The sequence below is a fragment of the Vicugna pacos genome, chromosome 8, assembly GCF_048564905.1.
Source record: "Vicugna pacos chromosome 8, VicPac4, whole genome shotgun sequence".
NCBI lineage: Eukaryota > Metazoa > Chordata > Mammalia > Artiodactyla > Camelidae > Vicugna > Vicugna pacos.
The window spans coordinates 7838754-7862967 of NC_132994.1; the positions used below are offsets into that span (position 1 = coordinate 7838754).

Genomic DNA, 24214 nt, shown 5'->3' on the forward strand with positions numbered 1-24214 from the left:
AAGAAAGTAAAGTGCGGATTTACTAAGGGATGGAGAGCACACTCACGGGGAGAGCGGGCAGGCTCAGGTGAGCAGCTGCCCTGAGTTTCTTTGGCAAGTTACATAGAACGTAAAAATGAATGAGCAGCATATTCATCGGGGAGGGACAGGTTTGGGGTCCTATTCCCTGATTTTCACCCCAGCTCCACCTTTCCTGAGGAAGGAGGGATTTTTGTCCTTATTTAGTCTAGATGGGACGTGTCATGGCCTCAGTGCATGATGAGTACTTCTAATCTGCAAGGCTAATTTTATTGAAATGAGGGCATAATGAGGCAAAAGGTTACATTCAGACACTAGAGATTCCTGCCTCCTCCCACCTTTCTTTGTCAGCCTCCAGGCCACGTGTCACCCCAAAATGTGTGACAGCTTATCAGCCCAGAGATTCTTGCTTTTCTCTGTCTGCCCAAGACCCCTGTTGTTCACATGATGTAGGGCTTCCTGCATTTGGCCTGTGCCCCTCCTTTCTGCCCAATTTCTGCCATTTGGTCAGGTTCCCCCTTACTCTGCTCATATCTAGCTGTCTGCCTGCTCTAACAAACTGATGGGGGGAATATCACAATAAATATGTTGAAGTTAAATGTTGAGCATATTTTTGTTAAAAAAATTAGAGACATCCTTGCATGATCTAGCCGCTGCTTTGTTCTTCATATCCCTTCCCCGTTTCTGAACCGTAGGCAAAAATGGCTGCTTTTGAGTCCTGGGATATGTCAGGTTTTCTCTCATATCTGGGGCTTTGTAAATGTTCTGAAACACATTTTTGAAACTCCCTACTCTTCACCTAGGCCAATTTCTTACTTTTTATACTTGTTTAATTATTAACTAATTATTAGTTCTACTGAAAATTCCCCTCTGATCACTCATCCCTCCTGCAGCATAATGTGATTTCTTTCTTAGCACTTAATGTAATTTATAATTTTATACTTAATTTCTTAATTCCTATCTCCCCACTCAGATTGTACATTGAATACATAATGGGGTAATTTCTATTTTATTTACCACAATGTAACAGTGCCTGGCTCTGTCTGGCACAGAGAAGAAGCCTATAAATGCCTGAGTGAGCAAAAAAAAATGAATGATTCACCATGAAAGTGAACTAGGTCTGGTTAAGGCGGAGTGGGCAGAAGGCCTGCCCCTTCGCCCCTCAAGGAGGCTTACAGTGCATCTGCAATGAATTTACTTTAGTGCAAAACCAAACACAACGTCACAGCCTTGCTCTTGGCAAATAAGATATCCATGAAAAATATTTGTGTGAAGTTATTCATTGGAGAATTGACTGACACCGTTTATAATACAACAAAGCACCCCTTTAAAAGTCTGTTTTACATATTATAATACAGCTTCATACCTAGAGGATTCCTGAAGGAACTGGGAAACTCACTAACAAAACTTCTGAGAATAAATGACTTCTGAACAGCTTACAGATTAGCTAGTTCTTTTTTTTTCTTTTTTTTTTTTCTTTTTTGAGAAAGAGATAACTTGATTTTAGATATTAGAGGTTGAAAGCAGCTGCAGGATTTTTTTCAGTTGAAAGTTCTAGTGTGTCTCTTTCTAGTGTGAAAGGCTACACCAGTTTCAAGTAAATGCTGACATGGGATTAAGATAATTTCTGTTCTGTCTTTTAAAATCCTGTGGAATACTCAACCTCTCTAAATCTCAAGGACAGCGATAGCTTCCGACAGGTGATTAAACTGGCAAACCACTCCTTGTCCCCTGACCTGCTTTTTTGGTTTCTATTTCACTTTGATTAGATTTAAAACAATTAAGATACATGAAGATTTGCTAGCCCATTTTATACTTTAGTGTAAAAATAAATAAATAAATAAATAAATAAATAAATAAATAAATAAATAACAAAAAATAAACTCAATTGACCTAAAAATTCAACTCGATTTTGTGAGTAATAGAAATAACTTCTCTGTGTTGAAGACTAATATTTTGCAAATATGTACCATCGAAGGGGAGAGGGAGGGATTAACTTTAAATAAAATGAAATCAGGATTGAATTCAAGATTTATAAATTTTTAGAAGAAACTATTTAAATATATGTCTAACCAAAAGCTATTTTAAGTTGCATAGAAAAATGTAACTCAGTTTGAACTGACTGAAGAGTTTCCAAAAACTAAATAACTCATATGTGTTAGTTACCAGGAAATACAACTTTTTTACCAGGAAATATTTCAAATCAATGAAATAAAACTTCAAATAATTTGTAGTAAAAAAAATAAATAAAAGTAAAAATAAAAGTAGCCTTTAGCATTCAGAGATCTACTCTATGCCATAACCTGTCTCAGGAGAAGGTTTTTTGAACCCAGTAAGTAATCCCTTTTCAAACCAGTTCTATTTCTGTGCTACAGTGAGCCTAGCAGTTTTGGGTTTGTTGAGTGAAACAATTTAGGAATTGCTTCCTACAGATGGAGATGCATTTTATGGTGAATCATTGGAGTTTTAAAAATAACACACTGCTGGGAAAGAGGCTTAAAATGATCCCCCTCCCCCCCCCAAATAGCAAAAGCTTATCAAGTCCATCTGATGGAGTAATTGAGGGGAAAGAAACTAACTGAAACTCTTGAAGCAGAAGGAAAGTTGACTTTTTTTTAAATCCATTTAATGTAAAAGAACATTGTCACACCTAATAAGGTGTCAAAAAAAAAAAAGTGTTAACAAGGTATCAGTGCCTTTTAAAACTGTCCTTTACCGTCCAAAAGGTCACTGAACTCAGAGGCTTGCCTCCAGCCGACGCCTTTTGATGAAGGCTGGCCATCGCGTATGGTTTTCAAAGAAACAGCGCAGTCCATTTCAACCTCGTGTCAACCAATTCCAAGAAGAGATTTAGTCTTTTCCAAGGCAAAGAACCTGAAAACTTAAACTTTTAATTGGAAAAGCCTGAAGCCACTCTCAACCTCTTGCATTTAAAACTCAAATTACCCCTTTCAGGATTAAAGGGAAAAGAAAAAAGGAAAAGCAACACACTTATATCAAAGGGAGCAAAGTGGTGATTTATTATCAGTGGTTCCTTCTTCCGGAAAGCCGTTTTCTGTTCTTGAGTTTTGCAATACTCCAAGATCGTGCCTTAAATATATGTAAATTTGAAGCCTAGTAGCATGAGTTTCCAGATAGTACAGCAGTTCAAATAAAATCATAGCCTTTCTACTTCAGAATTAGTTTAAGTTGGGAACTCTTTCTATTGAATCCGTAAATCCAGTATCACAACGAGCTCAGGGGGAAACACTATGACCCCAACCAGAGGACAACCATGCACCCCAGATTGCTTGGAATAGTCCTTGTTTACTCCTGTTGTCCTGACGTCCTGTCCGCTGAGCGCTCATCCAAGATGGTTCATTTCAGATTAAATTATCATCATCGTCACCGTCATCTTCACCATCTGCTGTGTGAAAACGAGCTGGGGTGACTTCTATTCAGTCAGCTCTCTTCCAGCTGTCGACCAGACTTCTGAGAAGCTGACCAAACTGTTCTCAGGAAAAACAGCTATTTCATGTATGGTATCTATTAATCAATGCAAGAGTATGTATTCCTTGAAGCTTAAAAAGAACTTGGCCATACCATCTTCCCTCACACAAGGGTTCTTTCCATGCAGTGATGACAAAAGTATAATTAATAAAAATTTTTAGTGCAACCTTTCTTATTTCACTGATATGGTAAGTAGCTGATTTGGCACTTTAAATTCTTTAGGTATGTGAGTCAAAGTTTATTTTCCTTCACCTGTCTCTCAACACCCACCAGCATTGTAACCCACAGTTCTCGTAATTTTAATCGAAGTCAAACTGTTTTTACATTCATAAATTATCTTGACACTACCTCATATATCACTAGGTTTCCATGGATGCCTCAAATAATATACGTACAGAAATGAGCTCAGTATCTACTTCCTGTACATCTAAATCTGTACATTTCCATTCCAAGAATGGCATCAAGATCTACTCAGTTGCCCAAGTCAGAAACCAATCATCAGTTAGACAAGTACTTTTCCTCTAAGCACCTTTCAAACCATTTCTCTCCATCCCTGTTTCCATTAGGTTTATCTACACTTCTGCTTGGATTTCTTTCATAACCTCCACACAACTGGCTAAGTAACGTAGTAATTTAGGAAAGTGTAATATGAGGAATTACTAACAAGTAACAGAGGATTAACTCCTAAAAGGTAAAGAGTACATTAACGAGTTTGGGTACAAGTGTAGGGCACAATCCCTACTTCTAGGGCTAAGGAAGAATTCCCAAGGAAGGAACAAATCTGGAAGATGCACAGCCCGTCGGCTGGTATCTAGATCACCTTGGAGAGACTGGTCATTGAGTGTAGAAAAGTTCATGAAGGTGCCACAGGCTGGGGCTGGGAGAGGAAGCTAACCTCCGGGGTGCAGAAGAGGCTCCCCAGGAAGCTGCGGGCAGGAGCACTGCTGGCACTTGCCCTCTGAGGACCTCATGAGATGCGAACTGCAGTGTAAGAGTAAGCCTAAAAAGTGTAAGAGTATAAGAGGCAAGAGCTTTTTTAAATTTCTTGCTTTTTCCCAACCCAAAATTAAGTATGAAGACTTAAGGAAAAAGAGGACCTGGAGTAAGGGAGAAATTGCAAAATTTTACATTTATTTTTGAAAACTTGAAAATGTAGCAATGCTTATAAAAATGTTTCAGTGTTCATAAATGTGTATCTAGAGAGTTGTTATTTACTATTCTTTATGTTTTTGAGGAATAAGTTTCCCCCACAGCAATTTTATAAATAGTTTTTAATATTGGAAAAGAACAGCTGGGGGAGGGCATAGCTCAGTGGTGGAGTGTGCACTTGGCATGCACAAGGTCCTGGGTTCAATCCCCAGTACCTCCATCAAAAATTAATAAATAAAAACCAAACTACCACCCCCACCAAAAATTTTTTTGAAAAAAAGAACAGTCATCAGCATTGCATACCATATTTCCACCTTCCACCTGACAACAGATGAATTCACTGTGGAAACAGTTGAGTAGAAACTGTATGGTGTAAGCATTACTGAGGTCAAGGGAATGAGTGAAACAACACTAGGTTGGCTTAAATATCTTAGAATTTTTTGTTTCTCTTTAGAAGGAGTTAAAATAACATTTAAAAAGCTTCTACCAACTCTCCTAGCCTTAAATAGCCTCCAAATAGGTGCATTATCTTTATAGGAAATTATCTGAGAACTCCAGAGCTTCACAAGCATTGTGTTTACTGATGCCATTACATTAAATCCTGCCCAAATTGCCCTTACAGTGCAGGGGACTGGAGAGTGGCTAATTATGCAATGAACACAGAGTAAGAAAACTACCCTGAAATTGTTTCTTGGGCACAAAGTCTAATCTCAAGTCCCTGAGATTTTTTTTTTTCAATTGGGGGAGGTAATTTTAGACATTGAAATGATGCATGCATTCAACAGTATTGATGCATCATTCTGTTTTCTCACCCATCAGTACCCTCCAGTTCATCCTTCTTTCCCAGCCCCCTTCCCTTTGTACCAGTCTCCATTCTACAGTTCTTACCCCACAGCTAACTCAATTAATTGTATGTTTCACCTCTGCCCTCTTCTTTTCCCTAAAATATGATGACCAGCTGACCAGTGCTACGTGCTGTGGTAGGCACAATTTCATGCACATCTTATTTAATTTATTTAGATTTTGGCCACTTTTCCTATGTTAGCTCCCCATTTGGGGTTTGATATTTTCTGAGGCTCCTCCCTTGGAAGCAAGGCTTTAACACCATTTCATAAGGACAAGTAGGTCACAAAGTAAAAGAAACAGAAAAGATACCTCTTGCAGGGAAGGAATTTCTGATCATCATTCTTTTTTTTTCTGTTTTTTAATTGAAGTCTAGTCAGTTTACAATGTTGTGTCAATTTCCGGTGTACTGATCACCATTCGTTACCAAGGAAGACCTCTTGTAAGAGAACCATGATTTTAAGAGAGACAAAGAGGAAAAGAGAGGGGGGAAAAGAAGGGTTATAACATAAGTACAATTTTTCTTAATAGAATACTCATGAGAGAGAATTGGATGGATCCTAGAATAGGAAAAAATAAAAATATATTGTTTGTGAATTATATGTTTTATATTTTCTTCAGGTGTGATTCTTTGACTTTTATTATTGTTCTTATCCTTTTTCATCTCCTCTGTTTCTGCCTTTTGTGAATGATTTTCTTATAAAGCAAAAGGCTCCCGAAGCAGAAGGACACTTCCCCTGGGCTCTCTGTTCCCAGGCAGATTGTGCACACGGCGTTGCTCCAAGTTCACTTTTCTAGGCCACCTTGAGATAATTTGGGGTTTGCATTTGTTTCTATTGTTTTCATGTTTGGCTACTTTTGAAAAGAAAAAGTTAAAAATGAAAATTGTCCAATACGATGGTGTGCTTTGTTGCACGAAGCAGCATCATTTTAGGCAGTTCTGTCTTAAACTGTGTGGTTCTGGGGCAGCAAGTCTCCACACACAGCTGAAAACTCACTTGGAAGGAGTTCAAAACTCTTAAGGAAGACGGAGTGGGGGTGTTGGGGGGGTACGATTGCACAGTGGTTGTGTGTTGTGAAACCCATGGAAACAGAATGGAAATCCCGCTTGAACCTCAGCCACTCGGGACCTCATTTACATTCTTTCTTAAGCCCGTGCTGTGGTGCTATCAATAGAAGAGCCTGAACACAGAGACGGGTTATTTCTGCCAAGAGTAATTTTACTTTTTAGAGCTGTCTAGAGACTTTGCTCATAAGGATTCATTTCTGCACATTTTCCTGCCGAGACTCTCTCTTTTGATACTGTGGGAGGTCAACTCTGAAACCTACTAATGATCCCTGAGCTGCAAGGAGTGCAGAGGAGTTACTTATTTGTTACATTAACACATGCAGGAGCCCTTTTAGTTCAAGGAGGTTTTCAGGCATCTGGCTGTGCTATGTAAATAGGGAGCATTCTTTTCAAGCCAGTGTCTGGTTTTTGTTTTTTTTTTTTTTTTAAGTCAGCTAAATTTCTTAAAGATAATTTTTAATAACCATAGAAACTTAATGACAGTCATTTGACATGCTGACTGTGCTGTGACTTGTAATTGAAGATGCTGTAGCCATTACAGTACAAAACATACAAATGTTTGCATACACTTAGGTAGATTTTTTTAACTAAGCTTTAAAATGAGTGAATTTTTTCCTACTTCATGTTGTTGTCACATGGAATGTACATGCAACAGACCCTATAAGGCACCTATAAAATAAAAACCCTCTAATCTTTGTACTTTGATTGGTGAATACCATGTTTTCAGATGTATGTTAGTCAAACGTCCAAATGATGCCCCAGAAGAGAAAGAAAATTATACTGCCCTGAAATCCTGCTAGGAACACAGTAGTAACTAACACCCATCAAGCTTTTACCCAGGAGAGAAAATTGGTCTCAGGAGAGCTGGCTGAAGCTCAAAACAGGCTACGCAAGAGATCACCTGAAAACATTTTTAAAATGCAGAATCTTGGGCCTCACCCCTGATCTCCTAAACCAGACTGTCAGAGGGCAAGTGGAGCCCAGAAATCTGCATTTTAAATTCCCCAGATTTTGTAGCAAGGGCCAGCTTTTAGAAGCCCCTGACATCTGAATCCACACATTACAGAACGAAGGCCTTAAAGTCCTTGCTGCTGCCTAAATTCTCTCGTCACACACACACATGCTCTTTCTAACAGAGGTTAGTTCATGCGCTTATGCCGTCTCCACCAACAATAGCAGAAGTCTCATTTATCCCACAGAACATGGCTCTGTCGGTGACGACATGCACACAAAAGACTGGTTGATAGCAACTGCAGTAAACAAGGTGTTCCGGAGTACAGGTGAAACTGCCCCAGTGCCTGAGTTCTTCCCCAAACCTACTTTTAGTTCAGAAAAATGGCCTCACCTCCTTACACGAAGACTTGCAAAACAGTTTTCTATAGGTTTCCATATTCTATGTTGATCTATCCACCCCAACTCATTAAACAGTGCCCAGTAAACTCACAGCAGTATTACAACATCTGAAGTAAACTGGGTCAGAGAGGGTAGCATTGTTTTAATCACTATTTCCGAAAACTGACCGTTAGGAAAGGTCCTTCAGCCTCGGGGCACTCACTTTCCTGGTGGACACTGCCATCTGCTGCGGGGTGGAGAGGCAGCGAAGTGAGTCAGGTGACCTCACAAGCAGCTGACTTGCTAGCTTCTGAAGAAGTTGGGATTTAGTGGTGAGATCTTTGGCAAGATCTGAATAGGAGAGACTTTAGGTTTGGATGAAATAGATCTGGTACCAAAGTTCAGTTTTATGGAAACCATTGGTGAAGTATCTGGCACTCCAGGAACTCTTGGAACGTGAAGGCACAGTTTGAAGTGAAGTGCAGAGAGGCACTATCATCTGGCAAAATCTCAATTAGTTAAAGCTGACTCCTAGTGGAGAATCGGGAAGGGCCAGAGGGCTCTGGGCGCTTGCCGGTGCTCAGCCAGAGAAGGTGTCTCTCGCCTTTCGTGGAGTGTTTCTGTTGAATCTCTGTTCCACTCTCTGCTCTGGCTGCCTGCTGACGTACAGACGCAGACTGTTAGTCATCTTCGGGTGAATTCATACAAGCAAATTCTCCCAACACCTGATGAAACAAAAAGGAAATGAGACTTGACTTATCAAAGGGACATGATGAAAATGAAGGTTCTTCTTGGCTTAACACAGGAACATCTTTCCTGCATTTCAAATCTGGTTGGGTCTATGTGATTAAAGCGCTTAAGTCAGTATTTAGGTTCGTTTGACTTTCATGGATGTGGCGTTCTCCTTTACCAGGCAAAGCTGGTCTTTCTAGAAGGCAGCCTTCAATAGTGTTATACTCTTAGACTCTGTCCTAGAACACATCTGCCTAATACTGAGCTTTCAACTCCAGGTTAGGCGAATAGAGGGAAAGTTACATTACATTTATCCACGGTCCCAAACAATACTGAGCTCCTAGCTAACACTTTAAGTCACCCCAGGAGGTATCTCTCTACCCACCAGGTGGTCCAGCTTTTCTTTCACCACTACTTTCAGGCAAGAAAGAACACCATGGCTCAACAGTCCTCAAAACTTTGTTTTATTGTCAGGAACAGAAGAGTTTGTCTAGGGCACTTTATAACCATCTTATTGACATTGAGTTTTAATTTTTTCCCAACTCTGGGAAATCTCTATGAGATTCTGTATCTGTCTGTGTGTAAGTTGCCAGGAAAGTTATAAAATGAGTCAATTACTGGTCGCTTACCTGCAGGACCACTGTATGTGTCGGCAGAATCTGAGGATCTCAAAGCCTCTCCCCACCGGAGCTAGCCTTCCCTGCTATCTGATCCATAGTTTCTCCACGGTGCTTCATTCCATTAACATCGAGAAATAATATAAAAGTCTAGACATGTTTGGAAAGGGCAACCTCTTTAGATTTCAAAGTCAGGTATTCACTAGTATGAAAGAATCCGATACTTTCCTGTGAGCAAATTTACTCTGGAATAAAGGGCTTAAAAGATATGAAGAGGGTACCAAGAGACTAGAAAGAGAAAGACGAGAGGAGAATTCCATGGTGTGGGTAAGGTCTACAACCGATTGGGAGGCTGGGTCAGGAAGACAAAAGATGCTAACTTCCTAATTTTCAGGGTGGTCCTGGCATCTGCCCCTAAGAGTTAACAGTCATGTTTAAAGAGAAGAGGAAAGTAGGAAAAATAAAAACCTACATCCGTGTAGATCCATATATGGCAAGGTGTGTGGGCGACTTTCTCCTTATTACTAAGGTTATTACTAAGGTAATTACTAAGGTAATAAGGAGAAAGGGGAAAAGACATCAATATTAAATGGAACTCATTTTAAAGCAAGAGACAAAACCTCAGCTCAAACTGGCTTTAAAACTAAAGGGGGTTAAAATATCTAGCTTGCATAACTGTTGAGTAATGGTTGGGTCTAGCACCCAAATAATGTCACCAATCATCTATCTCTCTCTCCCAGTCTCTTGTATTTTCGCTGCCACATATTAGTTATTTATCCTCAGCCCTTTGCATATGCAGCTGCTGCCAGCAGTTACCTGTCTAGCAGCCCCAGCACCAGAGCTGGTGCGCCTGGCTCGGCCCTCATCTCCATCCTGCACTCACCACTGTGACTGACACCAGGTTGGGGTCCATGCCTCCCAGTCCTGCAGGCTGAGGTTGGTGGCGGGGTGGGTCTGCAAGGGAAAAGCAAAACAGCTGTTCCTCTAAAAGGAGCAGGAAGCTAGAAATCACAGGCTCAAGTCACTGCCTGCCGGATTTTGTCTCCCCCAGCCTCTGAGAGTATTTTTCCTGAGCTCTGCTTTCACAGGCAGCTCTCAGTCTGGGGCCACCAAACCACATTTGAAGCTGGAGGGTCGTGTCATCATTACACCCCTCACCGTGCTTCTCCTTCCAAATTACCCCCAGCGTGGCTCTTGGAGAACTTGTCCTCAGTGGGAGAAGTTTATCACCAGCTTGGAATTCTCCTTTGAGCTTTGAGCCTAAAATGGACTTTTCTAATAGATACTTGAGGCACTTTATTGAGGCAGCACCGCACATACTTAATGAAGCCCAGAAAAGGCACCTGATGGGAAATAAAAGACGAGATAAATCCAAAATAAAAATAGATGGCTTAAAATAGAATGCATGGCTCCAGGCAACCTCAAAAGCTATTAATCTGCTTCCAATGTACAAGACACAGCTACAAATACTTGAAAGTTTAAGAACACTGAAGGAGAAAGAGAAGAAAAAACTCCACTTACTAGACAAGACACAATTGTAATTTTATTTCTGTGTATGTGTGTGTAAAACATCAATTGTTTTGTTCTCTGATTTTATAATTACGTTTCCCTTCTCAGCGACAGAGAAAACTGGTTTTGTGAGTGTCCAAGGCTGTACTCGGGCAAGCTGTGCCAGTTTGCGACTTGTGAAAACAACCCCTGTGGGAATGGTGCCACCTGTGTCCCTAAATCTGGGACAGACATCATCTGCCTCTGCCCATATGGGAGATCTGGACTCCTCTGCACTGAAGGTGAGAGCTTTTGACTGTGAGGCATGAAGCCCAGGCAGAAAGGGGTCAAGAGGAAAGAAAGTCACTCAGTAAAATCAAGGACTGCACCTGACTGAGCAAACCTGTCAAATCCTTTTCTTGGTTCCTTTCAAGGCAGTCAAGACAAGACCCATTAATGAGGTGGATCACTGAGCAGGTATTTCTCATACCCACTGAGTAATTACAAAGGAGGTGATAAGTTTTCCCTGAGGTTAGACCACAGAAAATCTCTTTATTTTAAAACCTCATTCTAATGCTCAAAGAGTAACAAAGGAAAATCAGAACAATACCTAAATTCAACTTATTTTGCATCGTTTTGGCAAACTGAGGATATAACATTGGCAAACCTATGTATCGTAGACAAGTTGTGTTTGTCTAAAGGTAGCAAAACCCGTGACACGGTTATTTTATACCATGAATCTAAATCAGAAATGAAAGCCATGTTCCTCTCCTTAGGAAAATCCAGTATGTAGAAACTTTATATTACAAAACTGTACAAGAAGCTGTAATATAAAATCATTAAGAAAAAAATTTCCTAAGAATGTAGTGTTGGATTTGATGTACAGAAAGAACTGTGTCTGTAACTATTTCAGAAATGATTCAAAGTACTTGGTATGAATATTTAATCAACTCAGGATGGGACTTATTTCATCTTTATTTTCACCATAAAGATTAAACAAACAGAGGGAGGGTATCGCTCATTGGCAGAGCGCCGGCTTAGCATGAATCCCCAGCACCTCCATTAAGAAATAAACAAATAAACAAGCAAAGAAATAAACTTAATTACCTCCCTCCCAAAAATCAAACAAAAAACAAAACCAAAAAAAAAGATTTAAAAAAAGTTTATCCCTTTGGCACCAGTGGCATTCATTACCAAATTTTTTTTCCTTTTTTCTTTTTATTGAAGTATAGTCAGTTTACAATGTTGTATCAATTTCTGGTGTGCTGCACAATGCTTCAGTCATATAGGAACATACATATATTCTTTTTCATATTCTTTTTCACTATAAGTTACTACAAGGTATTGAATATAGTTCCTTGTGCTATACAGTATAAACTTGTTTATCTATTTTATATGCAGTATCTGCAAATTTCAAACTTTCAATTTATCCCTTCCCACCCTCTTTCCCTACTGGTAACCATAAGTTTGTTTTCTATGTCTGTGAGTCTGTTTCTGTTTTGTAAATAAGCTTGTCTTTTTTTTTTTTAGATTCCACTTATAAGTGATATCACATGGTATTTTTCCTTCTCTTTCTGACTTACTTCACTTAGGAATGACATTCTCCAGGTCCATCAATTTGCTGCAAGTGGCATTATTTTATCCTTTTTTATGGCTAAGTAGTATTCCATTGTATAAATATATCACAACTTTTTATCCAGTCATCTGTCAATGGACATGTAGGTTGTTTCCATGTCTTGGCTATTGTAAATAGTGCTGCTATGAACATTGGGGTGCAGGTGTCTTTTTGAATTAGGGTTCCCTCTGGATATATGCCCAGGAGTGGGATTGCTAGATCATATGGTAAATCTATTTTTAGTGTTTTGAGGAATCTCCATACTGTTTTCCATAGTGGCTGCACCAAACTACATTCCCACCAACAGTGTAGGAGGGTTCCCTTTTCTCCATAGCCTGTCCAGCATTTACGGTTTGTGGAGTTTTGAATGATGGCCATTCTGACTAGTGTAAGGTGATAACTCACATTGTGGTTTGGATTTGCATTTCTCTGATAATTAGCAATACTGAACATTTTTTCTTGTGCCTATTGGCCATTTGAATGTCTCCATTGGAGAATTGCTTGTTTAGGACTTCTGCCCATTTTTGGATTGGGTTATTTGCTTTTTTTTTTAATTAAGTTGTATGAGCTGTTTATATATTCTGGAAATGAAGCCCTTGTCAGTCTCATCTTTTGCAAATATTCTCTCCCATTCCATAGGCTATCTTTTTGTTTTGCTTATGATTTCTTTTGCCATGCAAAAGCTTATCATTTTAATTAGGTCCCATTTGTTTATTATTATTATTCTAAAGATAAAGGGGCATGCTTTCTCTTGCCTCTAGCCCTCTTGTGTCCCCTCTATAAATATTTCTTAATTTACCTTATCCTCCCAACCTAGATCACTCAACGCACACAGGCTTTGAAGAAGGCAGCGTAACATCCTGATTGAGAGCCCATGCCCTGGAATCAGTGTCCCGGGTTAAAATCCCCATTCTCCGGATGCCTAGGCAGCAGAGTGATCAAGTGACCAGCCACTTGGCCTCTCAGAATCTCAACTTCAGTGAGTCTAGTAATGTTGTCAACAAGAAGGTTCCTGTCTCATTGCAGAAAGAATTCAGAAATGGGATGCGGAGGTCAAGAAAGCAAAGTAAAGATTTATTAAGCAATGGTACACTCTCAAGGGAAGAGCAGGCAGACCCACTTGGGTGGCTGCCGGAAGTTTCTTTGGCAGTCTGATTATATGGGTGTAAAACTGAATGGGCAGAATATTCATTGGCAGGAGGGGTTTGGAGTCATCTTTTCTGATCCTCATCCCAGCTCCACCTTCCTTGGGGGCGGAATGATTTTTTGTCCTTGTTTAGCCTTGATCAGGAAGTCAGATGAGGTCATGATGAACAAAAGGTTACATTCAGACGGAGATCATAATAATTGAAAAGTTACCTTCGGATGGTGAGGATTCCTGTCTTGTCCCACACTTCTTTGCCTCCAGGACACCTGTCACCCCCGAATGGATGGTTTCTTATCAGTCCAGAGAATCCCGTTTTTCTTGATCTGTCCAGGGACTCCCGTTGTTCACAAGATGGGTAGTTTCCTGCCCTTTGGCCTGTTTCCCCATTTCTCTGCTCACATCTAGCTACCTGCCTGCCCTCACAGTAACAGAACCTCCCTGAGAGTTTTCACGAGAACTAAATGAGATCACTCATGGAGAGTTCCTAACCTATCACTGATCATATAGAAAAATGCTTTTGTCTTTTTAAGGGCATCAGGTCAGGATCTCACACTTCCAGGGAGCTGCTGCTCCCTATTGTGGGAAAGGAGGCTGGCTCTCCATCCCAGCCAGAAAGAAAACGGCCTAGGATGGCAAAGGAAATCAAAATTAAGCTCCTTTCAAGAAATCTTCAAAGTTGGTGACACTCTTGCAGTGATTAGAGGCAAGCCAGGGTATCGCGAAATCCGGGAGGAGGGCAGCACCCTAGGGACACAGGTAATCAGCAGGCTGTTTAAGGACACGAGACCTCTATAAAGCAGTTTAATGTCAGGCTGGCATTTTGTGATGGCGTATTTCAAATCCAGGTACTTTTCTGTCAGGTAAGCTTGTAATTCTTTTGATAGCAACCACTCGGATATGATACAGCTTTTCCTCTCCAAATCAACAGCTACGTGGCTGAGCAGCTGTTCACTTCAGCTCAGTATCCCTCCTTCCCCACTACATTTAAATCCTGTGTTTTCCAGCTCTTGGTTACAAAGAACCATTAAAAAGATCAAACCCAATCTCAGAAGAGAGTAAGGAGACAGAGATGCAATTGTGTCCACACAAAAATCACTCTGGAAAGTGAATGCACTTGCTCTGTCTGGGTTGAAGGCAACCTTTGAATGGTCTGAGTTTTCTCTTCCTTAAGAACTGAGGGAACTGCCCTTCTTCTTGCTCAGGAGGAAGGTGTACCTCTCTGGCCTTTCACTTTTTTTCTTACTTCAGTATCTGTAAAGATAAAAAGCTAGATTGATACATATAAAAAAGCAGCAATTAAAAAGAGTGCATGTTTCAACGTGCACTGAAATGCTCTTGACAGTGGCCTCAATGGACTCCTGCCAGCGCATCCACTGGCACATTGGATTAGCACCTTTCCTCTGTTTATGCAAGAGGCAGTTTCAGCAGGGCAAAGTTACGGTAAATGTTCCAACAATTATTACAAGTGCTTTGTGTTTATAAGCAAATGAATCTCTAAAAATATACACATAAATATCTGGGAAATACTTTCCGATCAAAGTCTTTCATTAGGTGTAGAAATTGCTCCAGTGTCTATGGTTAACGCCATAATCTTTCTCTAAAGGCTTTATGCACCCTACCAATGACTGGTGTCAGATTTAGTTATATATATGTGCCCACACCTACTTATATACATTCACACACACATGTCTGTTAAAAACAATGAGATAATAACTTTATTTTTTGACTTGGGCAGAGTCAAGCCTGTTCTGGCAGAGTCTGCTAGTTGTTTGACCAATATATTCTCTCTTTTTTAATGAATACACCCCTCATTTTAGTTGAAGCAGTAATGTACCCCGCTTAAATGCTGCAGCCTCCCATACAGCAGAGTGCAGCCATGGGACTAAATTAGGAACAATCAGAAGGAAGCAGCAGTGTTACCGTGCTGTACTGACCTCCGGAAAAACTCCGTACGAGGTTGACCCCACCCCCATCCTTCCTTCTTTCTTAAGCCTGGAATGTGGATGAGATGATTTAAATTTCAGAAATCATCTTGGATCGTAAGGCAACCTTGAAGACGGAAGGTATCTGCTAGGATGGTGAAGCAAAAAGATGATGAAAGCTTACATTTCCTGGTAACCATCAAACTGCCGTGCAGTCAGGGATTGCCCACCACAGACTTTTTATTAATGAGGAAGAAATCATCTGTTTTGCTTAAACCTCTGTTATTTTGCTCTGTCTGTTATATGTAGTTCAGCCTAATCCTTACTAATACAGCCCGTGTCAAGATTTCCCTGAACTTTGTACCCTGATACACTTTCTCACATATTTCTGATTTTGTTCATAAGCCCTTAGACTCCTTCTCAAAGTGCGAAAAAGTACAGGATTTCTTGTGTTATTTGTCTTATTTCAGTCTATAAGATTTACTAAATTATATGCTTCTAAAATTTATTTTGCCACCCAGGGGAGATATGGCATGAACATTATTCCAAGGTTATGAAAGAAATGTCCAGGTAAGCAGCAAAATGAAAACTATATTTTTCCAAATTAGAAAAATAACAAAACAGTAAATTTCAGATCTTATTTATGACACATTGCCCGTTCTTTTAGGGCTGTCCCTATGTGGCAGTTTCCAACGATTGCACTAGATAAAAAATCAGATTCGTTCGTGGATTTTCACACCTCTGGTCTTCGGGAGCCATGCATCTGTTACTGTATGCTTTTTAACAGCGAACAGAGAATATTTACGATCAAACGCTTTCTGCTCGCCTCTGGAATGGTCAGGAAAACACTGAAGTCTAAAGGCCAAATGTTCTTTTTGTTCATTCGAGCACTTTGTCACTGTCTTAGCAACCTCACAGAATTCTCCGCCCAACACAAACATTTTCTGCTTATTAAAAACGTCTTTAAAATGGATAGGCCTTGAACAGGGGCAGAGCCGTCTCCTGAATATATTTACGGCAAATTGACTTCCTCAGCCACGTGGGAAAATACAAACCTCCGCAGCTTGTCCTCGGCTCCGCGGACAGTTTCACTCTGCAGGTCTGTCAGCCCAGGCCCTCCCACAAAGAGTGAGTTTCCCATAAAACGAAGCCTGCCAGATCGCACCACACCCATCAGGTCAGGCTCCGTCAGTTTAAGAGCGGGTGGGAGCAAGGGCAGAGCAGGCACGTCTGCTGTTCCTGAAAGACTCTTCACAGAAAGGGAAACTGGTTACAGCCGGAGTACATTTATGCTACGTGAGGAACTGCGGAGTCCGCATTTTACAAAGAGGCAATAAAAACTCACTGATCGTCAGGGATGAAATCAGCGACGGCGGCGGGGCGGCGCGGCAGGTGGACTGCGCAGCCCCCCGGGGCCTGGCCGCCCTGTCCCGCTCAAGGGTCCGCCTGTGTGTTTACGCTCACTGATGTGTCACATTGTGTCTTTTCTAATATTCTGTCAGCCCGTGATCAAAGTCACTTGCAGATGACTTCCTGTGTTCCTTAGGATGAGGTAAGAGCGGCCTGCGATGATGCACAAACCCGCCAGGGACAGACGCCCCTCATCCTCTAGCCCCACCCCCCACGCCGCTCAGTTCGCCCTATTTCTCTTCTCTTTTGAATATCGGCCTCCCTCACACCCCCCTGCCCTCAGACTCACGCTGTGTGAAGGTCGCTGTCACGTCTGCCTGGGCCCTCGCCACCGCTGCCAAGGGGCCTGCACATGGCAGGCTCTCAAATTTTTGCTGAATCGCAAATGACTTGACAGTTCCTCAGAATATTCCTCTAGGCTGTTGCCCTGAGCCTACCGCTATGCCTGCTGCTTAGAAGAAAGTCAATGAGTATTTGTCAAAATGAAAAAATAAACTAATAAAATCAGTGAATGAATGGTCTGATATGGAACTTTCCAGAAGCGTGTTCCACAGCAAAAGGTAACAAGGTGGCCCAGAAAAAAAAAAAAAAGAATATGTTGAAGTGAGCTCACATTTGTCGGGTGCCTGATGGAGGCCAGGCCCTCAGCCGAGCTCTGACTTTGCGTCTTCCTATGTGATCCACGTATAACTCAGGGAGGGGTGCCCTTATATTCACCAAGCAGATGGGCGAACTGAGGCTCAAAGAATTTCAATAATTAGTCAAAAGTGGTATGTCTGTGAGCAGGGGAATCCAGATCTGGAAGCCAGCGCTCTTTGACTTCAGCCTTTCTTTAAAACATTATATATCCCTCGACTCCCCTTTCAGGAATTCACGGTGTGTGACAGCACCGCGAAGGCTCTGAGAAGGTGTGCAGCAGCGCAGCTCTAAACCAAGGCGTGCTGCTTTCCCACAGAGCGCACCTTTCACAGAACGCACGGGAGCAGGTCCCAAACCGTGGTGCTGGAAGGAAATATCACTTCTCTTTTTCATGCCAATCTTTTATTTCAGTTTTGTGTGTGTTTTATGATGTCCATATTATATTAATACATGTATGTAATTTTAAATAACTAATATGTGTGAGCCATGATCAAAAAAGTTTAGAGACCACCAATATAGCAATTCCTTTTCAAACATGGCCTGAGGTTTTTATTCATTCCACTGATTCCATAGGACTAACTTGGAGAAGCTGATTGCAAGTTGTGCTTAAAATGTTTGGGACATACAATAAACAAAATGTAATGTATTATGTAATTCTAATTGGTTGATAGTGTTAGAGGAGGTAACAGAGTGGCAGATGAAAGCTGCCTATTCTTGTTCTTAAAATACTTTAAAACCATCCACTCACCCCAATGGAATTAAGTTCACTTAAATTTGCGTTCTCTAAGCTCACGCCTGCTGAGCTGTGGGAAAGATTACAGGAGGACGAGGGGTGTAGGAGCACAGTGGCTGCATCCTTGGCTGACACCAACAGCAGCCTGGCTGCAGGAAGTCAAGGTCAGACTGGCCCGTGTCTCCTGACCATTCTACGGAAACGTGCCGGTCTGTGCAGGCACCCGCAGCATGAAGACCCAGATGAGGCCCCGGCAGACTACACTCAGCAGAATGGATTTAAGTGGGGGCTGCTCCTCCTCTCTTCTCTGCATTGCAAGTCAATGAAAATCAAAAGTGCTGAAAGTCACGTGTTTATCACTTAGCGCTTTGTTTTCTTTTGATTTTCCTCAATGAGTGAAATGACTTGATCCTTGCTTTCTTTGCCCTTTTACCAAATGAAGACCCTGCAATGTTTTGTGTCCTAAAAAGTACTCGACTTTGATAAAGAAGCACACGATCATTTAATACGAATTTTCACTCATAAAATTGAGCACATGCAGGTTCTAGACCATATATTTGTTAAGATCAACTTAAACTGAAAAGATTGATGCTTTCAGAGGGATAATTTTTTTCAGCTCAGATAAATAAACAGTTTCTTAGAGAAAAACATTAATCCAGCAAGGAAGTACTTTTAGAAAGTTTACCAATTTCTGCAGCACTGATTAGTCAAAATGATTCAACTGGTAACTGCAATAAACCCATGGCTTATGTCTGTGATTAAATGACTTGGCCATTCAGGTCTGAGGTTCTTATCATTACGTATTTGTAAGACAAAGGTTAAATGGGAGAATAATGAGAAAAAAAGTAGGGAGAGAGAGAATATTTCTGAAAATTAATGCTAGATTGTAACCAGATCCTGACTTCAATTGAACCTTCACTGCATTAAGATTGTTCAGTGTGTCTGACATCTACACACTCTCCACAGTTATGAAGTATTCTATATGCCTTATCTTGCCATATTCTGTCTCTATTCTTGAGAAATCAAGGATAAATCCAAGGGAAGGATAAATAGTGTTAAATGAGCCCAGCTTGGCTGCAATGATGTTGCTGTAAACCCTGAATGTGAACGTGAAGCACAGATGGTACGTAGAAACACTCAGCAGCAGAAACATGGCTCACGTCTCAAAATGCATGAATTACTCAATGTGAGCAGGGCTTCCTGAACGGCTACTTGGGTCCTTATTTTCTGAGGAGAGCATGATATAGCGATTACTAAGAACAGGGCTTCCTATTCATTTCTGAAATTTAAAAATTTGAAGAGCAAACAAGAATCATTTACAAAAACTCATCTATTTATATATTTTTAAATTAAGGGTTTTTTCTCCTGCAGGCTGAACAATAGACAAATATAGGATTTTTTTTCTTTCTTTTAATTAATAGATTTTATTTTTTAGAGCAGTTTCAGGTTCACAGCAGAATTGAGCAGAAAATACAGAGAGTTTGCACTCAGCCCTCCCCACCCACACGTATCTACTCCCCTACCCTCAACATCCCTTATCAGTGTGGCACATTTGGTACAATCAATGAACCAACATGGGCACATTATTATCAACCAAAGTCCATAGTTTACATTAGAGTTCACTCTTCATGTTGTACATTCTATGGGTTTTGACAAATGCATAATGACATGTAGCCACCACTATAGTATCATACAGAGTAATTTCATTGCCCTAAAAATCCCTTGTGCTCCATCTATTCATCCCTCCCTCCTTCCCTCCCCCCAGACCCCTGGAAACCACGATCTTTTTATTATTTCTGTTGCTGTGCCTTTTCCAGAATGTCATTTGGTTGAAATCATACAGTTTGTAACCTTTTCAGACTGGCTTCTTTCGTTTAGTAATATGTCTTTTCAGTTTCTTCCATGTCTTTCATGGCTTGATAGATCTTTTTTTTTTAACTGCACATATAATTTTTAATTTACACATATGTACTGTTCATTGTTTCTAAGAACATTTAGAGCTTTAGCTTTTAAACTCACATAGTTATCAAAGAAAAAAAGCCAACCACAAAATCAGAATTAATTCAAAAAGATGCATACATCCTGCTATTAACAGCAATATTATTTACAACTGCCAAGATATGGAAGCATCCTACATGCACATCAATAGTTGAGTAGATAAAGAAGATGCAGCATATTTGTATGCAGTGGAATACAACTCACTCATAAGAAAGAAGGATATTTTGCCATTTGCAGCCCTTTGTTCACTTTTTTTTTTCACTTCAAAAACCAGAATTTTGTAACTGGCATAAACATTTCCATTGCATCATAAACAACAAAATACCTAGAAATAAACTTAGCCAAGGAGGTTACCTATACTCAATAGGCAAATAGAGGGTATATTTTTAATTCCCTTCCTCTAATGGTAGCACTTTGGTCCTGAGTAAGGGATTTACTGGGAGGGAATTAACTCTTTCCTGCCTCTGATGTTGGCCCCTAGCGCATAGCAGGTGTGTCAGTGGCTTGTAAGTTAACGCAGCTCTTTGAAAGTCAGCATTTTACTGCCCGTTTAGATTTGTATCCATAACTTAACACCTGGCACAAAACATCCGATCTTTTCCAGAGGGCAAATCTGACTATTGCACCTAATGATTTAGTCTCTAAAATGACATGTTGTAATTCTCTTTGCCACTCTAAAGAGGCCAAGGGTATTTTTGAATCTCGTCTTTTTTGTCCTTGTGTATGAAATCAACTTGAAATTGTTAAAATGAGACTCTTCCTGCCCCAAGTCTTGAAGCTGTAGAGAAAGAAAAGCTGTCATGAGGGTGAATGGCTGATAATTCAGCTTGCTGGAGTGCATCCCTGTCAGTCTCCAGGCGGGTGGCTTAACGCACACCTTGTCGACAGCAAACGCCAAAGGGGGCTTTCCTGCAGGAGCATCACTGTGGCTGCCGTGTCCAGTGGGTCTCCCGAGCCCTTGTCAGGCTGGCTGCCGTAAGAGTTGGTTTTTCCTGAGACAGCTGTAGCCACTGCGTTTTAAGTTGACTGCCTGCGTAAGCTTCAAAAATACAATGTTGAAGAAATGTACATTTCAGGGGTCTTTTTGTCTGTGGGTTGTAAAATGCCTTCCCCGTGCTGCTGTCTCCTTGCCTCCCTCATACCTCTCTCCTCCATGACTTGTTATAATAAACAAAAACTTTTGAGAGAAATGCTTCTTTAGGATCCTAGACTGAGCTACTGGATTTTGGTCTAAATCAGCGAAAGGAGGTTGGAAAACCTCGACAACCATTTCTCCCATGTGTTATGTAACTAAGGAATTACACAGTTTTCCTTCCTGCAAAGCAAAGGGCTTAAGGTGCCTCTCTGACAACATCTAAAAGCTTTTTTGGTTATTGAACACATGCCCTGTTGGCACAGGAGAATATCAGAACACATGTGCCGTACACACAGGGTTGCAAAGTTATGCGTGTATTAAGTAAAGTCTAATTATAGCTTGATTAAAAAAAAATCCCCTTGACAAAAGTCTATTTCCAGAGAAACAGCTTTTGTAAGAACAAACTTAGAAATGATTATATCCCAAATGTGCTACCTGGGAAAATGGAAAAGTGTTGCTCAAAGCATTTGTACGTATAGAAACAAAAGAATAACAACTCTTTTTTTTTTTTAACTCTCCATTCTCTAGAAGAGAGTGAAACAGGGCACTGTTTGCCGGCATGACAACTGGATTGTCTATCTTTGTCTGACCTTTCCCAACAACGAGCTCTTTTTAATTACAAAAAATGCATTTTGACCATAGTGCGTGGGGTGATAAAAAGGATTTTCTCTCTTGTCCATTTGTCTTTTTTTTTTAATAACAACTTCTATGAGACACATTTTTCTTACCATAAAATGTACCCTTTTAAAATGTACTATTCAGCATATCCATTGCTAAATTGTATTACTACCTAATTTCATCACTAATTTCAGAACATTTTTGTCACCCTAATTAGCCTTCACTCCTCATTACTCCCTTGCCCCAGCCCCTGGTAATCACGAAGCTACTTTCTGTTTGTATGGATTTGCCTATTCCAGGCATTTAATATAAATTGAATTATGTAATTTATGATCTTTTGTGACTGCCTTTTTCCACTTAGTTTTGTGCTTTTGAAGTTCCTTCCTGTTGTTGCATGTATCAGTGGTTTATTTGCTGTCCGTAGGATTCTAAAATGGTACAGCCCACTTGGAAAACAGTTTGACAGCTCCTCAAAATGTAACAGTTACCATACTGCCCAGCAATCCCACTCCTGGTACACAATCCAGAGAGACGAAAACATACATCCCAGCAAAAGCCCGTACAGGAATATTCATGGTAGAATCATTTATGATAGCCAAAAAAATGAAAGCAACTCAAGTGTACGTCAACAGAAGAATGGGTAACAAAAATATGGTACATTCACAAAATGCAATACAGTTGTCTTTTGACTTAATTTTTCCACATTTTTAGCATAAAGAATCTTTCTAAGTTTCAAGTAGCCAAATGTATCACTTTTCTCTTTCTGCTTCCTTTTATTATACCAAGTTTAGAATGGCTATAAATATATTGACCCGTGCTTTTTATTTCTAAAGCTGTTATGGTTTCATTTTTTAATTTAATTTTTTTATCCACCTGGAGTATGGAGTATTTATTTGAGGTGTGGAGTAAATTAAAAAGTCCTCCTTTACTCTAGTTACTATTTTATCATACTGCTTACTGAATAATCTTTTTCTCACTAATCTGAAAATCCACTCTTACTGTAATAAAAATCTCCCAGGTGCATTTTTGTGTTATTCTGGACTTTTAATGTGTGCCTGCATACATTTCAAAAAAAATCACATTGGAATGACAAAATAATTAAGTGGGAATTGACAAGTTCAGCATATTAAACTTCCTATTCATGAACCTCATATATATTTCTACTTACTAGAGACTCGTTTTATGTCCTTCAAGGATTTGAAAGTTTTCTTTATAGAAATTGACTATTATAAATTATAATCATATTGTAAATCAAAGGGAGAAGAGATTCAGGCACGTTATCTCCCTTGTTTCCAACTCTGATCTGTCACATATGACATGTGTATTCTAAGGCCGGTAGACAACTTGATGGAAGTAGGGTCCTGAGTCCCAGGGAGAGGCCAGCAGGTAGGTTTAAGTGTTCATTGTGATTTCTTCCTTGTGCATCAGGCAAGAGCCTGGAGATGAGCATCTGAGAACTCAAAGACAAACAGGAAGACAAAAAAAAAGTGTAAGAATTTAGTGCTGATATTAAGAAACTATTTCAAGTCTATATCATAAAATTTTAAACAACATGGTGAGGGAATCATACAGATATTTTATCACATAAAAGCCAAACATCTTTGTCAAAAAATATCAAATGCCTCAAGAAAAATATTTAGTATTTTTGGCTTACAAGTTACAAAAAAGACATTATTATCAAATATTAAATAGAAAACAACATTTATAAGATAAAACTTATGAAATGGTAATTATGTTTATATAACTTAGTTTTAAAAAAACAACTGACTTTTCCAGGGGGGTGGGGGCCCCTGCCTTGATTTTCAGTGTCAGTGTGCAAAATATCTGAATGTTTGACTAGAACCTTAAGTAGAATCTTAAACCTAAAAGAATTAAGATTCTAATATCTCCACCAAAATCCAGAAACATTCTTATTCTTTAGTGGCAAATGACTAAAAAAAATTTTTTTAATTTTTTGAACAAGTAATGATGGTGACGGTGTAGAAATTCTATTTCCCCACTTCACCCAATAGCTCCAATTTTTCCCTTCATCACATAAGAACAGAACAGTTAAGACCTTAGATAAGCAATAACATCAGAAAAATAAACACAAGTATATATGCCACTATGCTAAGCCCTTTATATGTGTCCATTCAGCCATTTGAGAAATATGTATTCTGTGCCCGCTTCTACCAGGCACTGCTGCACATCCTGGAGTTTGTGAAGGACAGGCAAGCTCTCTGGCCTGACTGGAGAGAGAGACAAGTTAAAGTAAACGGAT

General features: G+C 40.0%; 1 protein-coding gene across 1 annotated transcript in view; it reads left to right on the forward strand.

Annotated features, from left to right (window-relative positions):
• Window positions 1-24214, forward strand: part of EYS (eyes shut homolog) — a 1174088-nt gene that overhangs the window by 1119817 nt on the left and 30057 nt on the right. Inside the window, 1 exon segment of the mRNA XM_006211933.3 lies at window positions 10867-11039. Within this exon segment, the coding sequence (XP_006211995.2) occupies window positions 10867-11039 (173 nt within the window).